This window comes from Papio anubis, chromosome 2, assembly GCF_008728515.1.
Source record: "Papio anubis isolate 15944 chromosome 2, Panubis1.0, whole genome shotgun sequence".
Taxonomy (NCBI): Eukaryota; Metazoa; Chordata; class Mammalia; order Primates; family Cercopithecidae; genus Papio; species Papio anubis.
In genome coordinates, this window is record NC_044977.1 from 42,255,039 (window position 1) to 42,277,884 (window position 22,846).

At 37.9% G+C, this 22,846-nt stretch overlaps 1 protein-coding gene across 4 annotated transcripts in view; it reads right to left on the bottom strand.

Moving 5' to 3' along the window:
- The window catches only part of KPNA1 (karyopherin subunit alpha 1), a 92,542-nt gene that overhangs the window by 58,293 nt on the left and 11,403 nt on the right, over positions 1-22,846 (bottom strand). For 3 of the 4 annotated variants that reach the window (XM_003894006.4, XM_009200102.4, XM_017955208.3), the window contains exon 2: positions 13,501-13,634. In XM_003894006.4, the coding sequence (XP_003894055.1) occupies positions 13,501-13,629 (129 nt within the window). In that variant the 5' untranslated portion in view covers positions 13,630-13,634. Of the gene's footprint in view, positions 1-13,500; positions 13,635-22,846 lie in introns of those variants that run through there. The other variant, XM_021934118.2, reaches the window with a different exon arrangement.

Sequence of the window (22,846 nt, forward strand, 5' to 3'; positions counted from 1 at the left end):
TTAGGAGATCAGTATACAAAATTAAACTGCATTTCTACATATTAACAATGAACAACTGAAATCTAAAAAATAACAATTACAATAGCATCAATAAAAATGAAATACTTGGGGAAAATGTGACAAAAGATAAAAATCTGTAAGACCTACACACCAAAAACTACAAATTGCCGAGAGAATTTAAAGATGACCTAACCCCCGCAGCAGGTCTCAGTAGCTGGCAGAGAGTGGAGAGGACAGGATGGGACAAGACCGGACAGCAACAGCCAGGCAGCCTAGCTTCACAAAGGCTCTCACGTCTCCCCACCACCAAAATATCCAAGAGGAAGGAAGGTCAGCTCAGCTGAAGGGATAGGGAAGGAAGAGCCCAGGTGGAGATCCAGCACAGTTCTCAGCTAACCCTGCTCCTACAAAAGTGGAAAGGAAGCCAAAAAAGGCAGCAGGAAAGGATACATCTTCAGACAAAACAAAAGTGAAAAGGAAGGCAAAGAGAAAATACACCGAAGTGGCTAACCAAGAAACTAAACATTTACCTACAGAAAACAGAGAAACTAAACTGAGAAAGCCAGAGGAAAAAAAAGCCAAGTGTGGTTAATATCATATACCTTGTCTCTCATGAGTCATTCCTGTCTCCCTTGTACTATCCACAGGAATTTTCTGAGTTTTTTTTTTTTTTTTTTTTTAATTGGAGTTTCACTCTTGTTGCCAAGGCTGGAGTGCAATGGCATGGTCTTGGCTCACTACAACCTCCACCTCCCGGGTTCAAGTGATCCTCCTGCCTCAGCCTCCCAAGTAGCTGGGATTACAGGCGCCCCCCACCACAACTGGCTAATTTTTGTATTTTTAGCAGAAATGGGGCTTCAACATATTGGCCAGTCTGGTCTTGAACTGACCTCAGCTGATCCGCTTGCCTCAGCCTCCCAAAGTGCTGGGATTACAGGTGTGAGCCACCATGCCCAGTCCAGAGGAATATTTTTATAAACTATTTTGTAAATGTAAGTTTTCTAGTAGCTCTAGAAACGTTTTTAGAAGGAGGGAATCCCAACTCATCCCATTTTTTAGGTGTAAATGCTTTTTTTAAGAGGTGAAATCATTTGCTGGTTATTTTTTGGTACAAACAAAATAGTGTGGGATACTGAATTATGGCAGGCTTTGACATTCCACATATGAGGGGTTAGTTTTTATATCCTACAATAAAAAGCATACAAAATGGCAGTATGGAATCACAGTTCTGTATTTAATGTCTTGAATATTTTAAATTACTTCTATTCCTATGTTGTTTTTTAGCAGAATTGTTTCCTAAAGAAAACCACTCCTTGATCATGGCTCTCCCTATCAGAAATGTGCATACTCTGTAAAATCTTCAGTCATGGTAGTGCTGTTTTCCTAATAACTTTGTTAATGTACTGCAAAAGATTGAAAATTTGAATATGTAGTATATATGCTATTAAACTGTGAATTGGTGGGATGTACGTAGTAACTTAACATTTTAAGATACTGGTACCTGACAGCCTCTTAAAAATTTGCCTTCAGATTTTAAGCTGGAAATTCACTGGAATAACTGTTTAAAAAAGAATTACAATACACAGCTTTTTAGATTTTCAGTACATATGTTAAGAACTGTGTACAAATTGAAACGTCTGTATACTGATCCTCAACACAACCAATAAAATCTCAATTATAAAAAATAAATGTGGCCGGGCACAGTGGTTCACACGACTGTGATCCTAGCACTTTGGGAGGCCAAGGCAGGCAGATCACCTAAGACCAGCATGGCCAATATGGTGAAACCTCATCTCTACTAAAAATACAAAAATTAGCTGGCATGGTGGTGGGCGCCTGTAATCCTAGCTGCTTGGGAGGCTGAGGCAGGAGAGCTGTTTGAACCAGGGAGGCAGAGTTTGCAGTGAGCTGAGACTGCGCCACTGCACTCCAGCCTGGGCGATAGAGTGAGACTCCATCTCAAAAAAAATAATAATAAAATAAGAAGAAAGAAAGAAAGATGACATAAATAAATGAAGATACTGTGCTCATGGGTCAGAGGACTCAAGATTTAACTTAAGAGTATCAATTCTCCAAACTGATTTATAGATTCAACATAATCCCAATCAAATTCCCAGTAGGCTTTCATGTACAAACTGAATAGCTGATTCTAAAGTTCATATAAATGTGAAGGACCTATAATAACCAAAACAATGTTTTACTTTTTAAGGGATGAGATCCCGCTTTGACACCCAGGCTGGAGTGCAGGGGCACAATCATACCTCATTGCTGCCTCAAAATTCTGGGCTCAAGCAATTCTCCCACCTCAGTCTCTTGAGTATCTGGGACTACAGGTGCATGCTAATTGGTTTTTGTTGTTGTTGCTGTTGTTTTGTTCTTTTTGTAGAGATGGTGTCTTGCCATCTTACCCAGGCTGGTCTCAAACTTAAGCGATCTTCCCGCCTCAGCCTCCCAAAGTGCTGGGTTTACAGGCATGAGTCACTGCGCCCAGACCAAAACAATTTTGAAAAAGAAAAAGTGCTCTAACACTACCTGATTTGAAACTAATCTTAAGGCTACAGTTATCAGCCAGCATGGTATTTAACCTATATAAATAGACCAATAGAACAAAGTAGAGGTCCAGAAACAGACCTATACAGATACGGTCAACGGTAAGTGTTTCCAAGGAAATTCAATAGGGAGAAATAATCTTTACAATAAATGACACCTGAACAACTGGATAGCCATATAAAAAAAAAAAAGAACTCTTAACATGTACCTCACATCAGAAATAAATGCTTGTTCTTTAAAATATACTTTTGTAAATGAAAAGGCAAGCCACTGACTGGGAGAAAATATGTGTAAAACATGTGCCTAGCAGACAATCGACTCAATTAAAAAATTTAACTGGAAAGGAATTTTTTTTTTTTTTTTTTTTTTTTTGAGACGGGGTCTCGCGCTGTGTCATCCAGGCTGGAGTGCAGTGGCGCGATCTCGGCTCACTGCAAGCTCCGCCTCCCAGGTTCACGCCATTCTCCTGCCTCAGCCTCCCAGTAGCTGGGACTACAGGCGCCCGCCACCACGCCCAGCTAGTTTTTTGTATTTTTAGTAGAGATGGGGTTTCACCATGTTAGCCAGGATGGTCTCGATCTCCTGACCTCGTGATCCAACCGCCTCGGCCTCCCAAAGTGCTGGGATTACAGGCTTGAGCCACCGCGCCCGGCTGGAAAGGAATTTTTTTTAACAGACTTCACTAAAGCAGATACACAGCAAATAAGCCCATGAAAAGATGCTCACTGTTGATCTGTTGTATAGCATGGTGACTACAGTTAATAATAATGTATTACATAAGTCAAAATTGCTAAAAGAGTGAATATTAAATATTCACACCACAAAGAAGTATATAAGATGATAAATATACACAATTATTATTTGTCAATTAAAAATAAACTTTTTTAAAAAAGAAAAGATGCTCACAACTTTATTTATTAGGTGAATGAAAACTGAAACCATCATGAAGTACTTCTACATATCCCTCAGAATAGCTGAAATAGAAAAGACTGACCATACCAAGTGTGAACAACGATGTGTAGCAACTCAAATTCTCATACACTGCTCATGGGAAGGTAAAATAGTACAACCCATTTTGGCAAACAGTTGACAGCACCTTAAGTATACACCAGCAATACAACCCAGCCATATCACTTCTAGATACTTATCTAGATACTTATCTGAGGGAAAAGAAAAGTTATATCCACACAAAAAGCTGTCCATGAGTGTTCCTAACAATTTTATTTGTAATCAACAAAAACTGGAAATAATCCAAATTCCATCAACAAGTAAATGGATAAACCAATTGTTGTTTACCTATACAACAGAATACTACTCAATCATAAAATGGAATGAACAATTCATACATAAAACAATAAGTGAATACCAAAATGATTAAATTCTGTGAAACGAGAAAGAAAAAGAATACACGTTGCATAATTCCATTTATGGTTAACTAATCAGTGGTAACAGAAAATAGATCAGAGGAAAGGGGTAGAGAAAAACGTACTAAAAAAGTATACTAGGAAACCTCTGGGTGAGATGAATATGTTCACAACTTAATTATGGTGATGGTTTTCACAGACTGTCAACCAGACTGTCATAAACCTATTTTTAAAAGATTCCATGTTAAATTCTGTGCATTCTTAATGATATTAAAGCACACATTATTTCATCCCTTTGGAGGATGCTAAGAAACCAACTCATCATTATGAAAAAATATATAGGAAGAGAATCAAGCATTTCTCTGTCCTATGTCAACTGTAGCTAAGGGAAAGGTCTTCTTTTGAGTGACCTTCCAGCTAATAAAAGCAGAAGGAATGATCACTGTAACCTCTACAAAAGTAATGGATCTAGGCAGGGACCATCAAACACTGCCAAAACTTGAGGTAAAAAGCTGTCGGGGCTCTTTATAATGACAGATCAGGCTGACAAAACCAGAATGTAAGGATTAGCCAAGTAATGAATTAAAAAATAGGCAAAACAACCAAATAGACATTTCTCCAAAGACATACAAATGCCAACAAGCATATGAAAAGATGCTCAACATCACTTATCGTTAGACAAATGGAAATTAAAACTACCATAAAATGTGTAGCCACTATGAAAAACAGTAGGGAGGCTATTGAAAATATTTAAAATGAAACCATCATATGATCTAGACACCCCACATATGTGTATATGTCCAAAAGAATTCAAAACAGAATATCAAAAGAGATATTTGCACACTCATGCTCATTGCAGCATTATTCACATGGGCCAGGAGGTGGAAGCAGCCCAAATGTCCACCAACAGATGAATAAAGAAAATGTGGTAATACATACAATGGACTATTATTCAGCCTTAAAGAAAAAGGGATCCTGTCATAAGCTACAGCATAGATGAACCTTGAAGTCATTATGCTGAGTGAAATAAGTCAGTTACAAGAGGACAAATATTGTATGAGTCTACTTATACGAGTTATCTAGAGAAATCAAAATCATGGAAACAGAAAGTAGAATGTCAGTTGTCAGAAGCTGGGAAAGGAGAAATGAGGAACACTTGTTTAATGTGGTATAGAATTTCAATTCTGCAAGATGGTTCTAGATATATGTTATATAACAATGTGAATATTGTTAACACTACTGAACTGCACACCTAAAAATGGGTAAGAGGAAGAATTTTGTTTTCACCAATTATTAATAAAAATTTTTTTAAACGGTTAAGAGACAGTATCAATGTATGACTTATTTAGTTTCTGACTCTAAGAAACAAACATAAGATTTTGTGACAATGCAGAAAATCTGAATGTTGACTAGATGCTTAATATTAAGAAACTAACTCTTTAAAGTATGATAACACTATTCTGAATGACCTTCCAGCTAATAAAAGCAGAAGAAATGATCACCGTAACTCCTATAAAAGTAATGGAACTAGGAAGGGACCATCAAAGACTGCTAACACTTGAGGTGAAAAGCTGACAGGGCTCTTTGATGATTTTTAAGTTTAAAAATCTTTATCCAGGGCTGGGCACCGTGGCTCACTCCTGTAATGTCAGCACTTTGGGAATCCAAAGCAGGAGGACTGCTTGAGGCCAAGAGTTTGAGACCAGCCTGGGCAACATAGTGAGACCCCATCTCTACAAGAAAAGTTTTGAATCAGCCAGGCATAGTGGTGCGTGCCTGCAGTCCCAGCTACTAGGGAGGCTGAAGTGGATCACTTTGAGCCTGGGAGATTGAGTCTATAGTGAGTTGTAATCACACCACTACACTCCAGCCAGCATGGGCAACAGAATGAGACTCTGTCTCCAAAAAAGAAAAAAAGAATCTTTACTCTGTAGAGATACATATTGAAGTATTTACAGATAAAATAATTTGATAGCTGGGAATTGCTCAAGTAATCTAGGACATTATTTTACTTCTGTCTCAGTGCAACGTCTGGTGGTGAAGAATTCTTTGGTTGACAGCTTCCTTCTTTAAAGATGCTTCTCCACTGTCTTCTGGCTTGTATTGTTTACAATGAGAACTCTGATGTCATCCTTATCTCTGTTCCTCTGCATGTAACATGTCTTTACTCTGGGTGTTTTTAAAGAGTTTCTTTTTAAGATTAGGTTTGAGCAGTTTGGCTATGATGTGCCATGATATAGTTTTCTTCATCTTTCTTGTGTTGGGGATTCACTTAGTTCCTTCAATCAGTGGATTTACAGTTCTTCATTATAAAAGGTTTTCAGACATTATTTCTTTAAGTATTTTTTCTCTTCCACGCTCTCTTTTTCTTTGGGGACTCCAATTGTCTGTATTCAGGTTTCTTGAAGTTGTCCCATAACTCACTTGTGATTTTTTTTGCCCTCGTGTGTGTGTGTGTGTGTGTGTGTGTGTGTGTGTGTGTGTGTGTGTGTGTCGGGGCGTGGGGAAAGGGGGGGTATCACCTCTTTTTCATTCTTGATAGTTTCTATTCCTATGCCCAGAAGTTCACTAATCTTTTCTTTTGCAATTTCTAATTGCAATTAATCCCATTTGTGAATTTCTCATATTGGACATCACAGTTTTTATCTCCAGGAGTTCAAATTGAGTCTTTTCATACCTTTTTACTTTATTAGTTGTTTTTTTTTTTTTTTTTTAAAGAGAGTCTCACTCTGTCACTCAGGCTGGAGCACAGTGGCACAGTCATAGGAATAAACCTCAAATTCCTGGGCTCAAGTCACCCTCTCACCTCAACCTTGGGATTTAGGACCATAGTGTGCGGCACAAGTTTTAACTTATTTATTTACTTTCTGGTAGAGACCGGGTCTCGTTATGTTGCTCCTGGGCTCAAGCGATCCTCCCATCTCAGCCTCCCAAAGCACTGGGATTATAGGCATGAACCACCATGCCTGGCAGAGTCTTTATCTTCCATATCTCTAACTTTTTGAACATATGGAATATGGTATGGTTATAATAACCATTTAAATTTTATTACCTGCTAACTCTAACTTATCTTTATCAGGTGAGTCAGTTTCAACTGATCATTCTCCCCACTGTGTTGTGTTTTCCTGCTTTTTTGCATATGTCACAATCTTTGGATGCTAGACAATGTCAATTTTACCTCATGTACTAGGTATTTTTGTATTCCTATAAACATTCCTGAGCTCCATTTTGGTATACAGCTAAGTTATATGGAAACTTTTTGATCCTTCTGGACCTTGCTTTCATTTGTCAGGTTAAGTCTGGAGCACTACTAAGTATACAGCTCATTAATCTTAACTACTGAGGCAAGGCTCTCCTAAATACTCTACCTAATCCCTCATGAATTATGAGTTTCTCCAAACTAGCTAGTGGGATAGGTACTATTTCCAGCCCTGTATAGGTACCAGGCACTGTTCCCTCTAATCTTTTAAAATGATATTTTCTCTAACCTTGGGTAGTTTCCTCAAACACGTGCTAATCAGCATTCTGCTGAGTATCTGTGGAAAGCCTTTGAAGATTTTCAGGCTTCACTCAATATACAGGTCTCTCTTCTTTGATATTCCATCCTATGAACTCTGTTTGCCTGGTATTCACAGACTCTCAGCTCTGCCTCAACGCAGCAAGGCTGTGGGCTCTGCCTTAGCGCCTTTCTCTATGTTTACAACTAGAAACTCAAAACAGTAAGCTGAGATAATCACAGGATTTATCTCATTTGTTTCCCATCTTTAGATATCACTATCTTCCACTGCCTAATGCCTAGTGTCTTGAACCGCTGTTTTCATGTATTGTATCTGTTTATTCCTGGTTCCTTCAGGTAGGAGGGTAAATCCTGGTACTAATACTCCATTTTGGCCAGAAGCAGACGTCTTTACAAGTTTCCTGATACTCAAAATACCCCATTTTTACCCAATGGGAGCTAGTTCAAGTTAGCTCCGAGTCTTTTCAACAAAACTCCAGTGGTCTCAGATAACTTCTTTGCTTTATAAAATATTCCCTATTTTTAACCAAGAACCAGTTATTTTTGCAAGGAACCTGGTTCCTTTGAAAGAAAAATTCTAAATACCTCAGAATGCCAGTGCTCACTGCAACAAGGTAATTTACTATTTCTAGGCCCTCTCAGGACAGGGCTGGTGTTTTGTTTTTTTAAAGAAAATATATCATAAATTCCCTGTGATATTACCAATTCAAACTTACTTAACTTCTTTAATTTTCTTATTTACTTATTTTCTTAAAGTATCAGATTTCTAATATTAATATAAATATGAATTTCCTTTATTAATATACAAATATATATAGTTTCGTAATAACTACCAGTTTTATATGATTACCAAAAGCAAGTGAAGATTCATTTATACTTCTCTTTTGTCGTTAAGATATAAACTAGCAGAGGAAATTAGTCAAATTACCATAGTTTAATGGTATATTAAATTAATTCTTCTCTGTGTGGCTTAGCCATAAGCATGACAAACCAGGTCACTTGTTTCCTGCTTTTTAATTTGAAGATTTCTTCTCTCATTTTGATTTAATTTTGTTTTACAGTTATTTAAAACATTTACATGATTCCAAAATCATACCTAGTCACGAACATTACATCTATTGGACATGCAGTTTACATGCACAGGCAGTTTGGTACCGTGGGATACTGTTAATAATCTTTTAAGTACTATAGATCATGAAAAAAACAATTGCTCATGCGATATTTGACTCTGAACAGCAAAGCTATGTCAACAGTATTCAAAACTGCTAGAAAAAAAATTAGCAACAGAAAATATTTTAAAAATGTACAACCACTTTCAAGACACGTTAAGTGTTATTAATGCAGTGATAAAAACTGTAGCGGCTGTTGGTTAAACAGCAGGTGAAATCAAAGGGCAAACTGGCCAACATGCAACTAATACTACTAGCCAAAAGAAGCACTAACAAAAACTGGTTTGATAAAAGTGGAAGAACGAGATTGATTAACATACTAAATTTGTCAAAGACAATTTATAATGCAGTAAAAGGTTGGAAAACATGCAAGTTATGCAATTACTCAAGCAAAAATGTCTCAGCATGATGGACAACTGTGAAAATCTTTAAAATGGCATTAAATGAAATAATCCCAAAAGGGTAACAGAGGTCATACAGAATAAGAGATGTACCACGGTATCCAAATAGCTATAATCAATATCATTTAATCATTTGTAGTTATAAGAGGTGGGCTAAGCATGCAAAGCAATGTTGTGACCATCACATTTTAATTATGCTTTCCTTCCAATCCTGCCCTGCAAAACAATCACAAGATTTGTGTCACAGCATGCCAGTACAACTTTTATCAGGTGGACCTAATGCTGCATGAGCCTGTGGAAAGAACACTAATTCAGATATGAAAAGATCTTGGTTCTACTTATCTGCTACGTAATCTTGGCCAAATCATTCAAACTCAAAATTCTGGTATAAAATAGAAACATGGTTTGTACCTGCACTGCTCTACAGAAATACAATGAAAGCCACAAATGAAATTTTAAAAATTTCTAGTAGCCACAGTTAAAAAAGGAAATAAAATTAATTTTAATATTTTATTTAACCCATGTCTAGAATATTATTTCAGTATAAAAATTGAGATACTTATTTTTTCATACGGAATCTTCAAAATCCAATGTAAATTTTACACTTACATATATCAGTTTGAATTAGCCACATATTAAATGCTCAATAGTTAACTGTATGCTGTCATATTGGACAGCATATCTCAACCATTTTCAAATTTTTCATGGGGAAACAGAAGCAGCATGAGACTCAACTGAGCCTCAAAGCTCCACGGAACATAAAAATTTTAACACTGCTGGTCTAGATTATTGCAAAGGTTCTTTCCAGTGAAAAAGACTATTATTCTTTATGGCAATGGTCACTTACACTGAACTGCTGTAACCACTTAGCTGAGTTTCAGATAAAAGACCAGTAATGCTATGAATTTATTTTCTATCCATTTCAGTGTTTTTACATACATATGCTTTATCATGTCCATAATCAGACACTTAAAGACATTCACAATTATTGTGTAACTGTAATATATCAGAAAATAATAACCTACCTCAGAGTTTGGTTGAGATGATTAGAGAAGTTAATTCATTTAAGTGCTTAGAATAGCAAACACTCAACAGTTAACTGTTATCATCAATACTTCATCATTAATCCACTACACTATCCTAGAACTGTCCAGCTCTATTCACCATGGGATTAAAACATATTTAATATGTTTTAATTAAATATGTTTAATTAAATATGTCCCAAGGTCAATAAAATTTTCATGCCAGTTATAAACTAATCAGCATAATAATCTACCTTATACAATGAGACATACAGATCAAAAATAGTAGAATCAGGCCTTCCCATCCTTTTAGTCTCAGAAATACTACCCCACAATGACAAAAGGGACAAGAAACAAAAACAGTATGTGTAGCTCCCAGTCATATCTACGACAATGGAAAAACAGACTGAGAAACGACATACAAGTTAGAGTGGAGGAAGATCAAACCTAAGAGCCTATGGAGGAATATACTGTTGAGAAGCAAGCCCACAAACCACACAGAGCCTTGGAAAGCCTCAGAAATTTTTCTTAATTGAGGTATAACGGAAAGCTGTAGTGAGGTAGCGGACTGAAACAAGGGCACGGTTTGAAAAAGAGAAAATTAAGAAAACCAGCCTAGTAAGTCCAACATTTGACTTACAGGATATGAGGAAGGAAGGAGCTTCTCAATGAATTAACACAGGAAAATTCCCAAGAACATAGTCTTATACTGAAAGTACCCTCCTTTACCCCATCACCACACCAGCTAAATTTTGTATTTTTAGTAGAGACAGGATTTCACCACGTTGGCCAGGATGGTCTCGAACTCCTGATCTCAGGTGATCTGCCCACCCTGGCCTCCCAAAGTGCTGGGATTACAGGCATGAGCCACCCCACTCGGCCTCATTATAGTTTTAACTTTCATTTATTTGATAATTAGTGATGTTGACCATTTTTTCATGGTCACTTGTATGTCTTCTTTTGAGAAGTATCTTTTCATGTCCTTTGCCCACATTTTAATGGAGTTTTTTCTTGTTGTTTGAGTTCCTTGTAGATTCTGAACATTAGAACTTTGTCAGATAGTGTTAACAAATATTTTCTCCCATACTGTAGGTTGTCTGTTAAATACATTATTGCATTTGCTGTGCAGAAGCCTTTTAGTTTAAGCCCCATTTACCTATTTTTGGTTTTTGTATGTTTCCTTTTGAGGACTTAATCATAAATTCTTTGCTTAGATCAATGTCCAGAAGAGTTTTTCCCAGGTTTTCTTCTAGGATTTTTATAGTTTCAGGTTATATATTTAATTACTGAATCCATCCTGAGTTAATTTTTGTATATGGCAGGGGTACACTTTCATTCTTTTGCATACCGCTCTCCAATTTTCCCAGCACTATTCATTGAATAGTGTATCCTTTCCCCCGTATATACTTTTGCCAACTTTGTCCAAGATCAGTTGGTTGACAGTATGGGGCTTTATTTCTGGATTCTCTATTCCATTCCATTGACTTATATGTCTACTTTTATACCAGTACTGCGTTGTTTTCAATTACTACAGCCTTGTAGTATAATTTGACATCAGCTAATGTGATACCTCCAGCTTTATATTTTGCTTAAGATGGCTTTGGCGATGGGGGTTCTTTTTTGGTTCCGTATGAATCCCAGGATTGTTTTCCCTTCTTCTGTGAAGAATGACATTGGTAATTGGAGAGAAATTGCACTGAATCTGTAGATTGCTTTCAGTAGTACACAAATTTTATAATGAAGTTTAATTACATGAAATCAGTAGTCACCAAGAAGAAACAGAATAAAATGAACACTGCGTTAATCAAAGCATGCCACTGCTACACCTTCAAATGGTGTTATGCCAAATACGATCCATACACTGGTGGTTATATTCAGACCTATACCTGGGTTCACATGTATCATACATGTATTCCATTTAAATACATAAATATAAATATATAACCATGCTGTTATGATTTCTGAGAATAAAAGGAAAGGAAATTACTGTAATCTCAGCATTTTGGGAGGTTGAGGCAGGCGGATCACGAGGACAAGAGATCGAGACCATCCTGGCCAGGATGGTGAAACCCTGTCTCTACTAAAAATACAAAAATTAGCTGGGTGTGGTGGCATGCCCCTGTAGTCCCAGCTACTCAGAAGGTTGAGGCAGGAGAATCGCTTGAACCTTGGAGGTGGAGGTTGCAGCAAGCCAAGATCACGCCACCATACTCCAGCCTGGTGACAGAGCAAGACTCTGTCTCAAAAACACCACACACACACACACACACACAACAAAAAAAGAAAGAAAAGGAAATTCACCCAAAAAATACAAGCTAATATAAAAGCTCACTGAAAGAAAAGGATCCATTTCCAGTTCAAAAATAAATAAATATATAAATAAGAGAAAATTAAGGGAATACATTCAAAGATGATAAAGCAGAAGGTCAAGAATTCATAATTTGCTACACTCAATATAAAGTCTATTACAATATTACAAAGTATCTTTGCCAATAATAAAGTGCTTGATTCATATATCTACAACCCTAACAAATAAAATACTGAGGTTGTAATGTACTGTTGGACTTCACCTAACTGGATTATCTAATGCAGTTTTTCATAAAATCTGTTTTGAGAATATTTCACTATGACTGCAAAATATTTATAATAGAATATCTTATTTCTCAAGCATGAGGGTTCTAATTCATCTGACTTTATGGAATTTCTATAGTGAGGATCAAATGCTCCTTCAGGCTCCAAAGTCCCTCCTTAGCAAAAAAAAAAAAAAAAAAAAAAAAAAAAAGCACTTAAGCCGTATTTTTTTTTTTTTTTTTGCAAAAAAAAAAAAAACATTTTTCAAAAAAATTTTTAAAAAAAAGCTAAAAAAAAAAAAAAAAATGTTCTAAATGTCTTTATGATTAATAATTAATCTGGAATAAAAAGACATATTCTGTGAATGAAATTTTACTTTAAAATGTTAGGTAACAAATAAATGTAAAGACAAACATGAAAACAAGTGTAGCAAATTGTTGACAATTACTGAATTCAAAGGACTGGTTTATGAGGTTTCTCCTTTCTTTTTGTATATATTTTTACATTTCCAATTTTAAGTTTATAATGAACAGCAACACTTTATTGGTCACTTGTGAATTCATTAACAAACATACACCAAAAAAATCTTAAAGAAGAAAGTTGCACCTTTAGAAAACTAAAATACACTAAAAACAAACAGGCGAAAATATTGAACAGTGTAGTTACGCTGAGAAAATGAAAATGTGACAGATTTCCCCATTCTTGTATACCACTTTTCAGGACCTCCTCATCCCCACTCCAAAAAAGTAATTTTCCAGGGGAGAACGGGAACACACGCGTGCGCGCGCACATACACACACACACACACACACACACACAACATTGTTAAAATAAAAGAAGGTAGTTTCAGGCTTAAAATGGAACATTAAATTCTTTAAAAGAAATGAATAAAGGTAAAGGATTTACCTGTTCTTCTCTTTTCTGCTTTCGTAACTGTAGTCCTTCTTCCTCCCTCCTCCTGCGCATCTCATCTGGATTCAGAGATTTGTTCTTATAACTTTTTAGGCGAAAGTTCTCTTTTCCTGGGGTGGTCATGATTTCTACAATAAAAGTGGGGAGAGAACAAATGAGTTTACTGTGAAGAGCTCTGTTATTCTAGGAGCTCAGTCTTTTACATGTAGATATCCCAAAGGGACATCAGAAATGGCTACTTCCCCTCCCCAACTCCTGCCTTTTCTGAGACAAGGTCTTGCTCTGTCCACCCAGACTAGAGTACAGTGGTGCAATCATAGCTCACTGCAGCCTCAAACTCCTGGGTTAAAGCAATCCTCCTGCTTCAGGTTCCTGAGTATCTGGGACCATAGGTGCATGCCACCATGCCCAGCAAATTTTTTTATTATTTGTAGAGACAGGGTCTGATCATGTTGCCCAGGCTGGTCTTGAACTCCTAGCTTCAAGTGATCCTCCCACCTTGGCCTCCCAAAGTGCTGGGATTTCAGGCATAAGCCACTACACCTGGCCAGGTTACTGTAACAGTTTTATTAAAATGTGCTATTCAACAGCTTTTAGTGTATTTACAGCTTGTACAACCTTCATCACAGTGAATTTTGGGACATTTTAATCACCTCAAAAAGAAATCCTGTATTGTTTGAGCTATCGTCCCTATTATGGACATTTCACATGAACAGAACAGAATCATGTAATATGCAATATTCTGTGACTGGCTTCTTTCACTTAGCATGTCTTCAAGGTTCATCCATGTTGTAGCATATATCAGTACTTCATTTCTTTTTAGGCTGAATTCCAAATGGACATTTGGAATGTTTCCACCTTTCAGCTATTATGAATAACACTTCTACAAACATTTGTGGTCAAGTTTTACACGTTTTAATTTCTCTGGGTTACATACCTAGAATCGCTAGGTCATATGGTAACTATGTTTAATTGCTTAAGAAACTGCTCAACTGTTTTTCCTAAGTGGCTGTACCATTTTATATTCCCATCAGCAGCATATAAGGCTTGCAGTATCTCCACATCCTTGCCAGCACTTTACTATTAAAACTTTCATTGAAATCATCCTAGCGGGTGTGAGTGGCATCTCATTGTAGGTTTGGGTTGCAATCCCCTGATGACAAATGAGATAGAACATCTTTTCACATATATATGTGTTAACTGTGTATCTCCCATTAAAATAAAGTATATTCAGAGCCTTCGCCCATTTTTAAATTAGGCTGTCCTTTTATTATTGAGTTGTAAAAGTTCTTTTTACATTCTAGATAAGTGTCACTTATCAGATATGCTTTTCAAATATATTCCATAGTCTTTTCACTTTCTTGGTGTCCTTTGAAACACAAAAGTTTTAATTTTGATAAAGTCCAAATTAATCTGTTTTTTGTTGTTGTTGTGCATGCTCTTGGTGTCATATCCAAGAATCCTTAACCTTGTACTTCTTTCCAGGAGTTTTACCTGTTACATTTAAATCTGTGATCCATTTTGAGTTAATTTTTGTTTGTAGCATGATATGAGAGTCCAACTGCATTTTCTGCTTGTGTCTATCCAGTTATCCCAACACTATTTGTTGAAAAGACTCCTCTTTCTCCACAGAATGGTCTTGGCACCTGCTACAGACTGAATGTGTGTCTCACCCAAAATTCTTATGTTAAATCCTAACTCCCAATGTGATAGAGGTTGAAGGTAAAGCCTTTGGGAGATGATTAGCCCTTAGTGATAGAGTCCATATAAATAGGATTAAAGCCCTTAAAAAGAGACCCCCAAAGAGTTCACGTGCTCCTTCAGCCATGTGAGGACACAGAGAAAAGAAAGACATCTGTAAACCAGGAAGCAGGCTCTCATCAGACACTGAATCTGCCAGTGCCTTGATCTTGGACTTCCCAGCCTCCAGAACTGTGAGAAATAAATTTCTATTGTCTGTTAACCACCTAGTCTCCGGTATTTCATTACAGCAACCCAAACGGACCATGACAGCACCTTGTTGACAACCAGCTGACTATATACATATATGTGGTTTAATTTCTTGACATTCAATTCTATTCCACTGATCTCTATGTGTATCCCTGTGCCAGCCCCACACTGTCTTGGTTACCATTGCTTCAAAGCAAGTTTTGAACTCGAAAAATGTGAGTCTTCTTACTTTTTTGGTTCTTTTTTCAACATTGTTTTGGCTATTATTGATCCCTTGCAATTCCATATGAACTTTAGAATCAGTTTGTCAATTTCTATGAAGAAGTCAGCTATGATTCTGATAGGAGACTGCACTGAATCTGTAGATCAATTTGGGAAATACCAGCACCTTAATGTTAAATCTTCCACTTATTTAAGATAGGAGTTCTATTTAGATCTTAATTTCTGTCTATAATGTAGCTTTCAGAGTATGTTTTATACTTTTGTTAAATTCATTCCTAAGTATTTAATTTTATGCCAATGGAAATGAAATTGTTTTAATTCTCAGATTGTTCATCACAAATCTAGAAAAATATGATTGATTTTTGTATATTGATCTTGTATTCTACAATCCTGCTTATTTAATTGTTGCTAATGCTTTATCTGATACACATCATGTCATCTACAAACATATAGCTTTACATCTCCCTTTCCAATTTTGATGTCTTTTCTAACTACCCTGGCTAGAGTCTCCAATACAATGTTGAATAGAAATAGAGCAGACATCCCTGTCTTATGCTAGACCTTAGAATGAAAGCAGTCTTTTACATTAAGTATGATGTTACCTTTGGATTTTCTGTGAATGCACTTTTATCGGGCTGAGAAGTTCCCTCTTATTCTCAGTTGACTGTTTTATCAATAAAGAGTGTCAGATTTTGTCAAATGCTTTTTCTGTGCCTACTGAAATTACAATGTGTTGTTTTTTTGTTTTTTGGGTTTTTTTTTTAACACACAAGGGCCAGGTACAGTGGCTCATGTCTATAATTCTAGCATTTTGGGAGGTCAAGGCAGAAGTATCACTTGAAACCAGGAGTTCAAGACCAGATTGGGGAACATGGTGAGACTCCATCTCTACAAAAAAATTAAAAAATAAAAATCAGACAGTAGTCCCAGGTACTCAGGAGGCTGAGGCAGCAGGATGGCTTGAGCCCAGGAGTTCCAGGCTGCAGTGAGCCATGATCACACCACTGTACTCCATCCTGGGTGACAGTGAAACCCTGTCTCTTTTTTTTTTTTTTTGAGACGGAGTCTCGCTCTGTCACCCAGGCTGGAGTACAGTGGCGCCATCTCGGCTCACTGCAACCTCTGTACCTCAGGTTCAAGCCATTCTCCTGCCTCAGCCTCAGAGTAGCTAGGATTACAGGCATGTACCACCACGCCTGGCTAATTTTTGAATTTTTAATAGAGACAGGGTTTTACCATGTTGGCCAGGCTGGACTCAAACTCCTGACCTCAGAAGACCCACCCGCCGCCTCAGCCTCCCAAAGTCCTGGGATTATAAGCATGAGCTACCATGCCCAGCCACAACTGTTAATAGTATTTCTTTATAATCTTATTAATTTTTATAAGGTCACTAGTGATGTCCCCTCTTTCATTTCTAGTTTTTTCCCCCCCAGACACTCTCTCACTCTGTTGCCCAGGCTGGAGAGTGCAGTGGCACAATCATGGCTCACCGTAGCGTCAACTTCCTGATTCAAGCAATCCTCCCACCTCAGCCTCCCAAGTATCTGGGACTACAGGCACTTGCCCAAATTATTATTATTTACTGGGGGGGGGGGGGGCATTGGGGGGATAGAGATGGGGTCTCAGCACGTGGGAAACTGGTCTCAAACTCCTGAGCTCAAGTGATCCTCCTGTCTCGGTCTCCCAAAGTGCTGGGATTACAAGCATGTGCCACTGTGCCTAGGTAATCTGAAAAATGTTGAGTTTTTTCTCAATCTAGCTAAAATTTGTCAATTTTATTCATCTTTAATGCTCTCTATTGTTTTCCTATTCTCTGTGTCATTAATTTTCACTCTACTCTTTATTTGCTTCTTTCTGCTTGCTCTGTTCTTCTTACCTCAGTCACTTAAAGTGGAAAGTTAAGTTACTGATTTGAGATCTTTTTTTTTTTTTTTTTGAGACAGAGTCTCACTCTATTGCCCAGGCTGGAGGGCAGTGGCACGATCTCGGCTCACTGCAACCTCTGCCTCCCAGGTTCAAGTGATTCTCCTGCCTCAGTCTTCCAAGTAGCTGGGATTACAGGCACCTGCCACCACACCCAGCTAATTTTTGTATTTTTAGTAGAGATGAGGTTTCACGATGTTGGCCAGGCTGGTCTCAAACTCCTGACCTCAAGTAATCCACTCACCTCCGCCTCTCGAAGTGCTGGGATTACAGGTGTGAGCCACCACACCCAGCCTCCTTTCTTTTTAATAAGGGCATTCACGACTAAGTTTCCTTTTAAGCACTGCTTTAGCTGTATCCCTAAGTATTCCTACATGATGTCTTCATTTTCATTTATCCCAAAGTGTTTTCTGATTTCCTTTTTGATTTCTCCATGGACCCACCAGTTATTTAGGAGTATGTTCTTTAACTTCCACATATTTGTGAGTTTCTCAAATTTCTTACTGTTACTGATTTCTAATTTCTTTCCATTGTGATCAAAGAACATGATTTGTATCAATTTAATCCTTTTACATTTATCTAGCTTGTTTTGTAGACCAGTAAAACGCAAAATGCGCACATAACACTTCCTATCCTGGAAAATACATATTTCCAAGATATACATATTTCCATTTGAAAATACGTATTTTTGACTTGCTGGCTGGTAGTGTGGTCCATACATGTCTGTTAGGTCTAGTGGGTTTATTGTACTGATTCCTTCTTGACCTTCCACCAAGTTGTTCTGTCCTCTATTGAAAGTGGGGTACTAAAGTCTCCAACTCTTATTATTGAATTCTCTCTGTTTCTGTCAGTTTTTGCTTCTCTCATTCATTTACTGCGTATGTCCTAGGACCATTTCCAGAGGCTTTCCATGGTTGTTTTTGAAACACTTTACCCAAAGTTTACCGGGTAGTGGGTCAGCAGTGCTCTTTATTATGCTAAAAGCTGCATACTTACTTACATGATGATGATTTTGATGCAAACCTGGGTTGAGAATCACTAATTCATAACATGCTATCACATCTTCTATTTTACTTGGATCTCTTAACAAACCTTTATGGCAAAAATTATCATTCTCACCTTTTACAGGTAAGCAATCAGAAGGCGCAGAGTGACTTGGCCGGGGTTACACACTTAATAAAGATAGAGCTAGGATATGAACGCAGGTCTCATTACACACCCAGTGATCTACTGACATGGACTGAATTGTGTCGTCCCCCCAAAACTCTTATGTTGACACCCTAACCACCAGTGTGACTTGTATTTAGTTATAGCACTTTTTAGGAGGCAGAGTTAAAGGAGGTCATGAGAGTCCTACCCTGATAAGACTGGTATCGTTATAAGAGAATGAGACACTAGAGACTTCTCTGGGAGATACAGAGAAAGACTGTACAAGCAGACAAGAATGCAGCTGTCTATAAGCAAGAGAGTCCCCAGAAATCAACTCTGTTGGCACCTTGATCTTGAATTCTAGCCTTCAGAACTGTGAGAAAATAAATTTCTGCTTAAGCCACCCAGTCTGCAGTATTTTGTTATGGTAGCCTGAACAGATTAATATATCTACCCAATGGAAATTTGGCAGAAACTTTATCAGACTAAAAGGTGGGTGTAATACAGATGAGAACTTGTGAATAATTCCAAGGGAATCATATTTAAAGCTGCTGAAAAATGATATAAAGAATGCTGGTTTCCTGAAGCACACAGCATTTTAGCTATGAAATATCACAATATGGCACAATAATAGCAGTGTTGCAATGATGACTCAAATTCAAAATCCGGGTGGGACATGGTAGCTCCCACCTGTATTCCCAGCACTTTGGAAGGCCAAGGTGGGAGGATCACTTGAGCGGAGTAGTTTTGTAGTGACCCTGTCTCCACAAAAAATACAAAAAAATTAGGCATGGTGGCAGGCACCTGTGGTCCCAGCTACTTGGGAGGCTGAGGTGGGAGTATCACTTGAGCCTGGGAGGCCAAGGCTGCAGTGAGCCAAGATCACACCACTGAGCAAAATCCCATCTCAAAACAAAAAAAAAAGATTCATAAGTTTCAGTTTCAGGTCAAATAAAGGAAAAAGCCAACAGTAAAGTCTAACAAGACCAAAAACCTAAAATTAGTCTTAAGGAAGTAACTTAGAAGTCTGTATTCAATGTGGAGCTGTAAGGGTAAGCAATTAAAGCCAGCGTTGGAAGCATGCATATATATAGAGAGAGAGAGAAAGAGAGAGAGAGAAAAGAATAAATGATAAATAAGGCAAAAGATGAAACAAACAACTGAGAAATGTCAATGAAGGCATAAGAAAGTCTCGTGCACTTCTAAAACGTTTTTGTACTTTGAAATGATTTCAACCTTTTCTAAAAATCTAAAAGGAAACAAATGTTAACACAAAAATTAAATATTCATCTGCTTTTTTATTAAAATGTCATAGGCAGCAAGTTGAGCGAAGCCTAGCCTTCCACAAGTCCCGTGTTCAAATTTGCTTCACAGAACAATGACATACAGAAGATAGTAGACTTCTGTGAGCCTGTTTCCTCATCACTACAATGGAGATAATGATACCTCATAAGGTGAAGAAGAACATGTAAAAGCATACTTCCCACTGTGTAGCCCTTGTATAGTTTATACTTGGGAGTTATTAAAATGGTCATTATTTTTCTCTTTTGAACTATTAAATATGGTGAATTATATTAATAGACCTCCTAATACCAAATGATCCTGTTTCTTTGGATAAACACACTTGGTGATGGTGTATATTACTCTTTTCCAATTCTGTTTTTTGTATTTGCCACATTGAGAGCTGTTTGAAAAAAAACACGGCTATGATTCCAATTATATGACATTCTGGAAGAGGTAAAACCAGAAACAAACAAACAAAAAATCCAGTGGCTGCCCAGTGTTTGGGGGAAGGCAGGATGAATAGGTGGAACACAGAAGAATTTTAGGGCAGGAAAACTATTCCATAGGATACAATAGTAGCTAATGCAGGCTATTACACATTTGTCAAAACCCAAAGAATGTACAACATTAACAATGCACCATAATGTAAACCATGAACTTAGGGTGAGGATGATGTGCCAATGTTGGTTCATCAATTGTTTTAGCCTGTTCAGGTTGCTGTAACAAAACACCAACAACTGGGTGTCTTATAAACAATAGAAATTTATTCCTCATAGTTCTGGAGGCTGGAAACTCCAAATCAAGATCCTGGCTGATTCAGTATCTGGTGAGGGCCCACCTCTTGGTTCATAGATGACCATTTTTTCACTGTGTATTCACATAGCAGAAGGGGCTAAGGAACTCTCTGGGATCTCGTGAAAGGGCGCTAATTACATTCATGAGGGCTCCATTATCATCACCCAAAGGCCTCATCTTCAAACACTACCATACTGGAGACTGGGTTCAACATATGAATTGTGAGGGGACATAAACATTCAGTCTACAGCATTACTTGTAACAAATGAGCCATTCTGGAGCTTGTGCAATGCTGATGGTGGGGGAGTCTACATTCACGTGGGGCAAGGGGTTGACAGAAACCCTGTACTTTCCATTCAATTTTGCTATGAACCCAAAACCGCTCTAAGAAATTGTGTGTGTGTTTGCACACGCGCGTGCGCATGTATGTGTGTATTTAGATTCCCCACCCTAAGGGGGACAACCAATCTCATTTATCAATACTGGTGAGGAGATTTTTAAGTTTCACTCCTTTCACTGTATTACTCAATGGATGTATTTAGACTTTGGGTGAGAGAGAGAGAGATTTTTAAAACATAAATATCTCCTCACCAGTATCCATAAATGAGACTGGTTGTCCCCTCTTAGGACGGAGAGGGGATTACATTTGTTCTGTTGGGAGAGAATTTTTTTTTTTTTTTTTTTTTTGAGATGGAGTCTCACTCTGTCACCCAGGCTGGAGTGCAGTGGCACAATCTCAGCTCACTGCAAGCTCTCCCTCCCGGCTTCACGCCATTCTCCTGCCTCAGCCTCCTGAGTAGCTGGGACTACAGGCACCCGCCACCGCGCCCGGCTAATTTTTTGTATTTTTAGTAGAGACAGGGTTTCACCGTGTTAGCCAGGATGGTCTCGATCTCCTGACCTCGTGATTCGCCCGCCTCGGCCTCCCAAAGTTCTGGGATTACAGGCGTAAGCCACCGCGCCCGGCCGAGAATTTTTTAAACACACACCTCAAATGTCCCTCTTAAAGAGTCTAATCAATGTGTCTGAAGCAGACACCTCTGGGTTTTTCTTCCTTTTAGGATCCCCAAGTGGGTCGGGCACAGTGGCTCACACCAGTAATAACATCACTTTGGGAGGCCAAGGGGCAGGCTTGAGGTCAGGATTCGAGACCAGCATGGCCAGCATGGTGAAACCCTGACTCTACGAAAAATACAAAAATTAGCCAGTGTGGTGGTATGCACCTGTGATTCGAACTACTTGGGAGGATGAGGCACGAGTATGCCTTGAACCCGGGAGGCAGAAGTTGCAGTGAGTCAGGATTGTACCACCGCATGTCTCAAAAAAAAAAAAAGAACAGCAAAAAAAAAACCCAGCGAATTCTGATATGCATCTGCAGTTGAAAATCACTATAGTAGAGCACAAGTTTTATTTTTAAAACTATGTAAAACACAGTTGAAAATGAAGGCTGAAGTTGGACTGAAGACAGCTTTGGCAGGAAAGAAAGGAAATAAATTTCTAAGTCTGTGATAAGAGGAATAACAAAGTAATCGTCTGAGAAAATTAGTTTATCCTAAGCAAGTATTTTTAGGTGTTATCACCTAAGCTACTAATTAAAAACTGTAAGTTACCATCAATTACTTTTCAAAGTACCCTCTCAGGAATCAGAAGCCTTCAAAATCAAAGCCATTACACCTAAACTTCCTCTTGTTTTCCAGAGAAATAAAGCCAAAGAAGCAATAAACTTAAAAACAAGATGCAATACTGGTGGTGAAATAGAAACACACTCTATTCTTTCAAAAAGAGATTTCCCACTTTCTCCTTCATGTTCACTTACTCAATTATCAAACTTTGCTTATTCTATCCAAAGTCTTTGATTTTATCTGATCCTATCTATTCCCACTGCCACCAGCCTGGCTCAAGTCTGTGTCAACTGACAACTAGGTAACTACAACAGCTCTAAACCAGCATTCTTAACCTCAGACTCTTTGCTTCTCAATTCATCCTTCACACAGCCCTCAGATTAATCTCAATACCC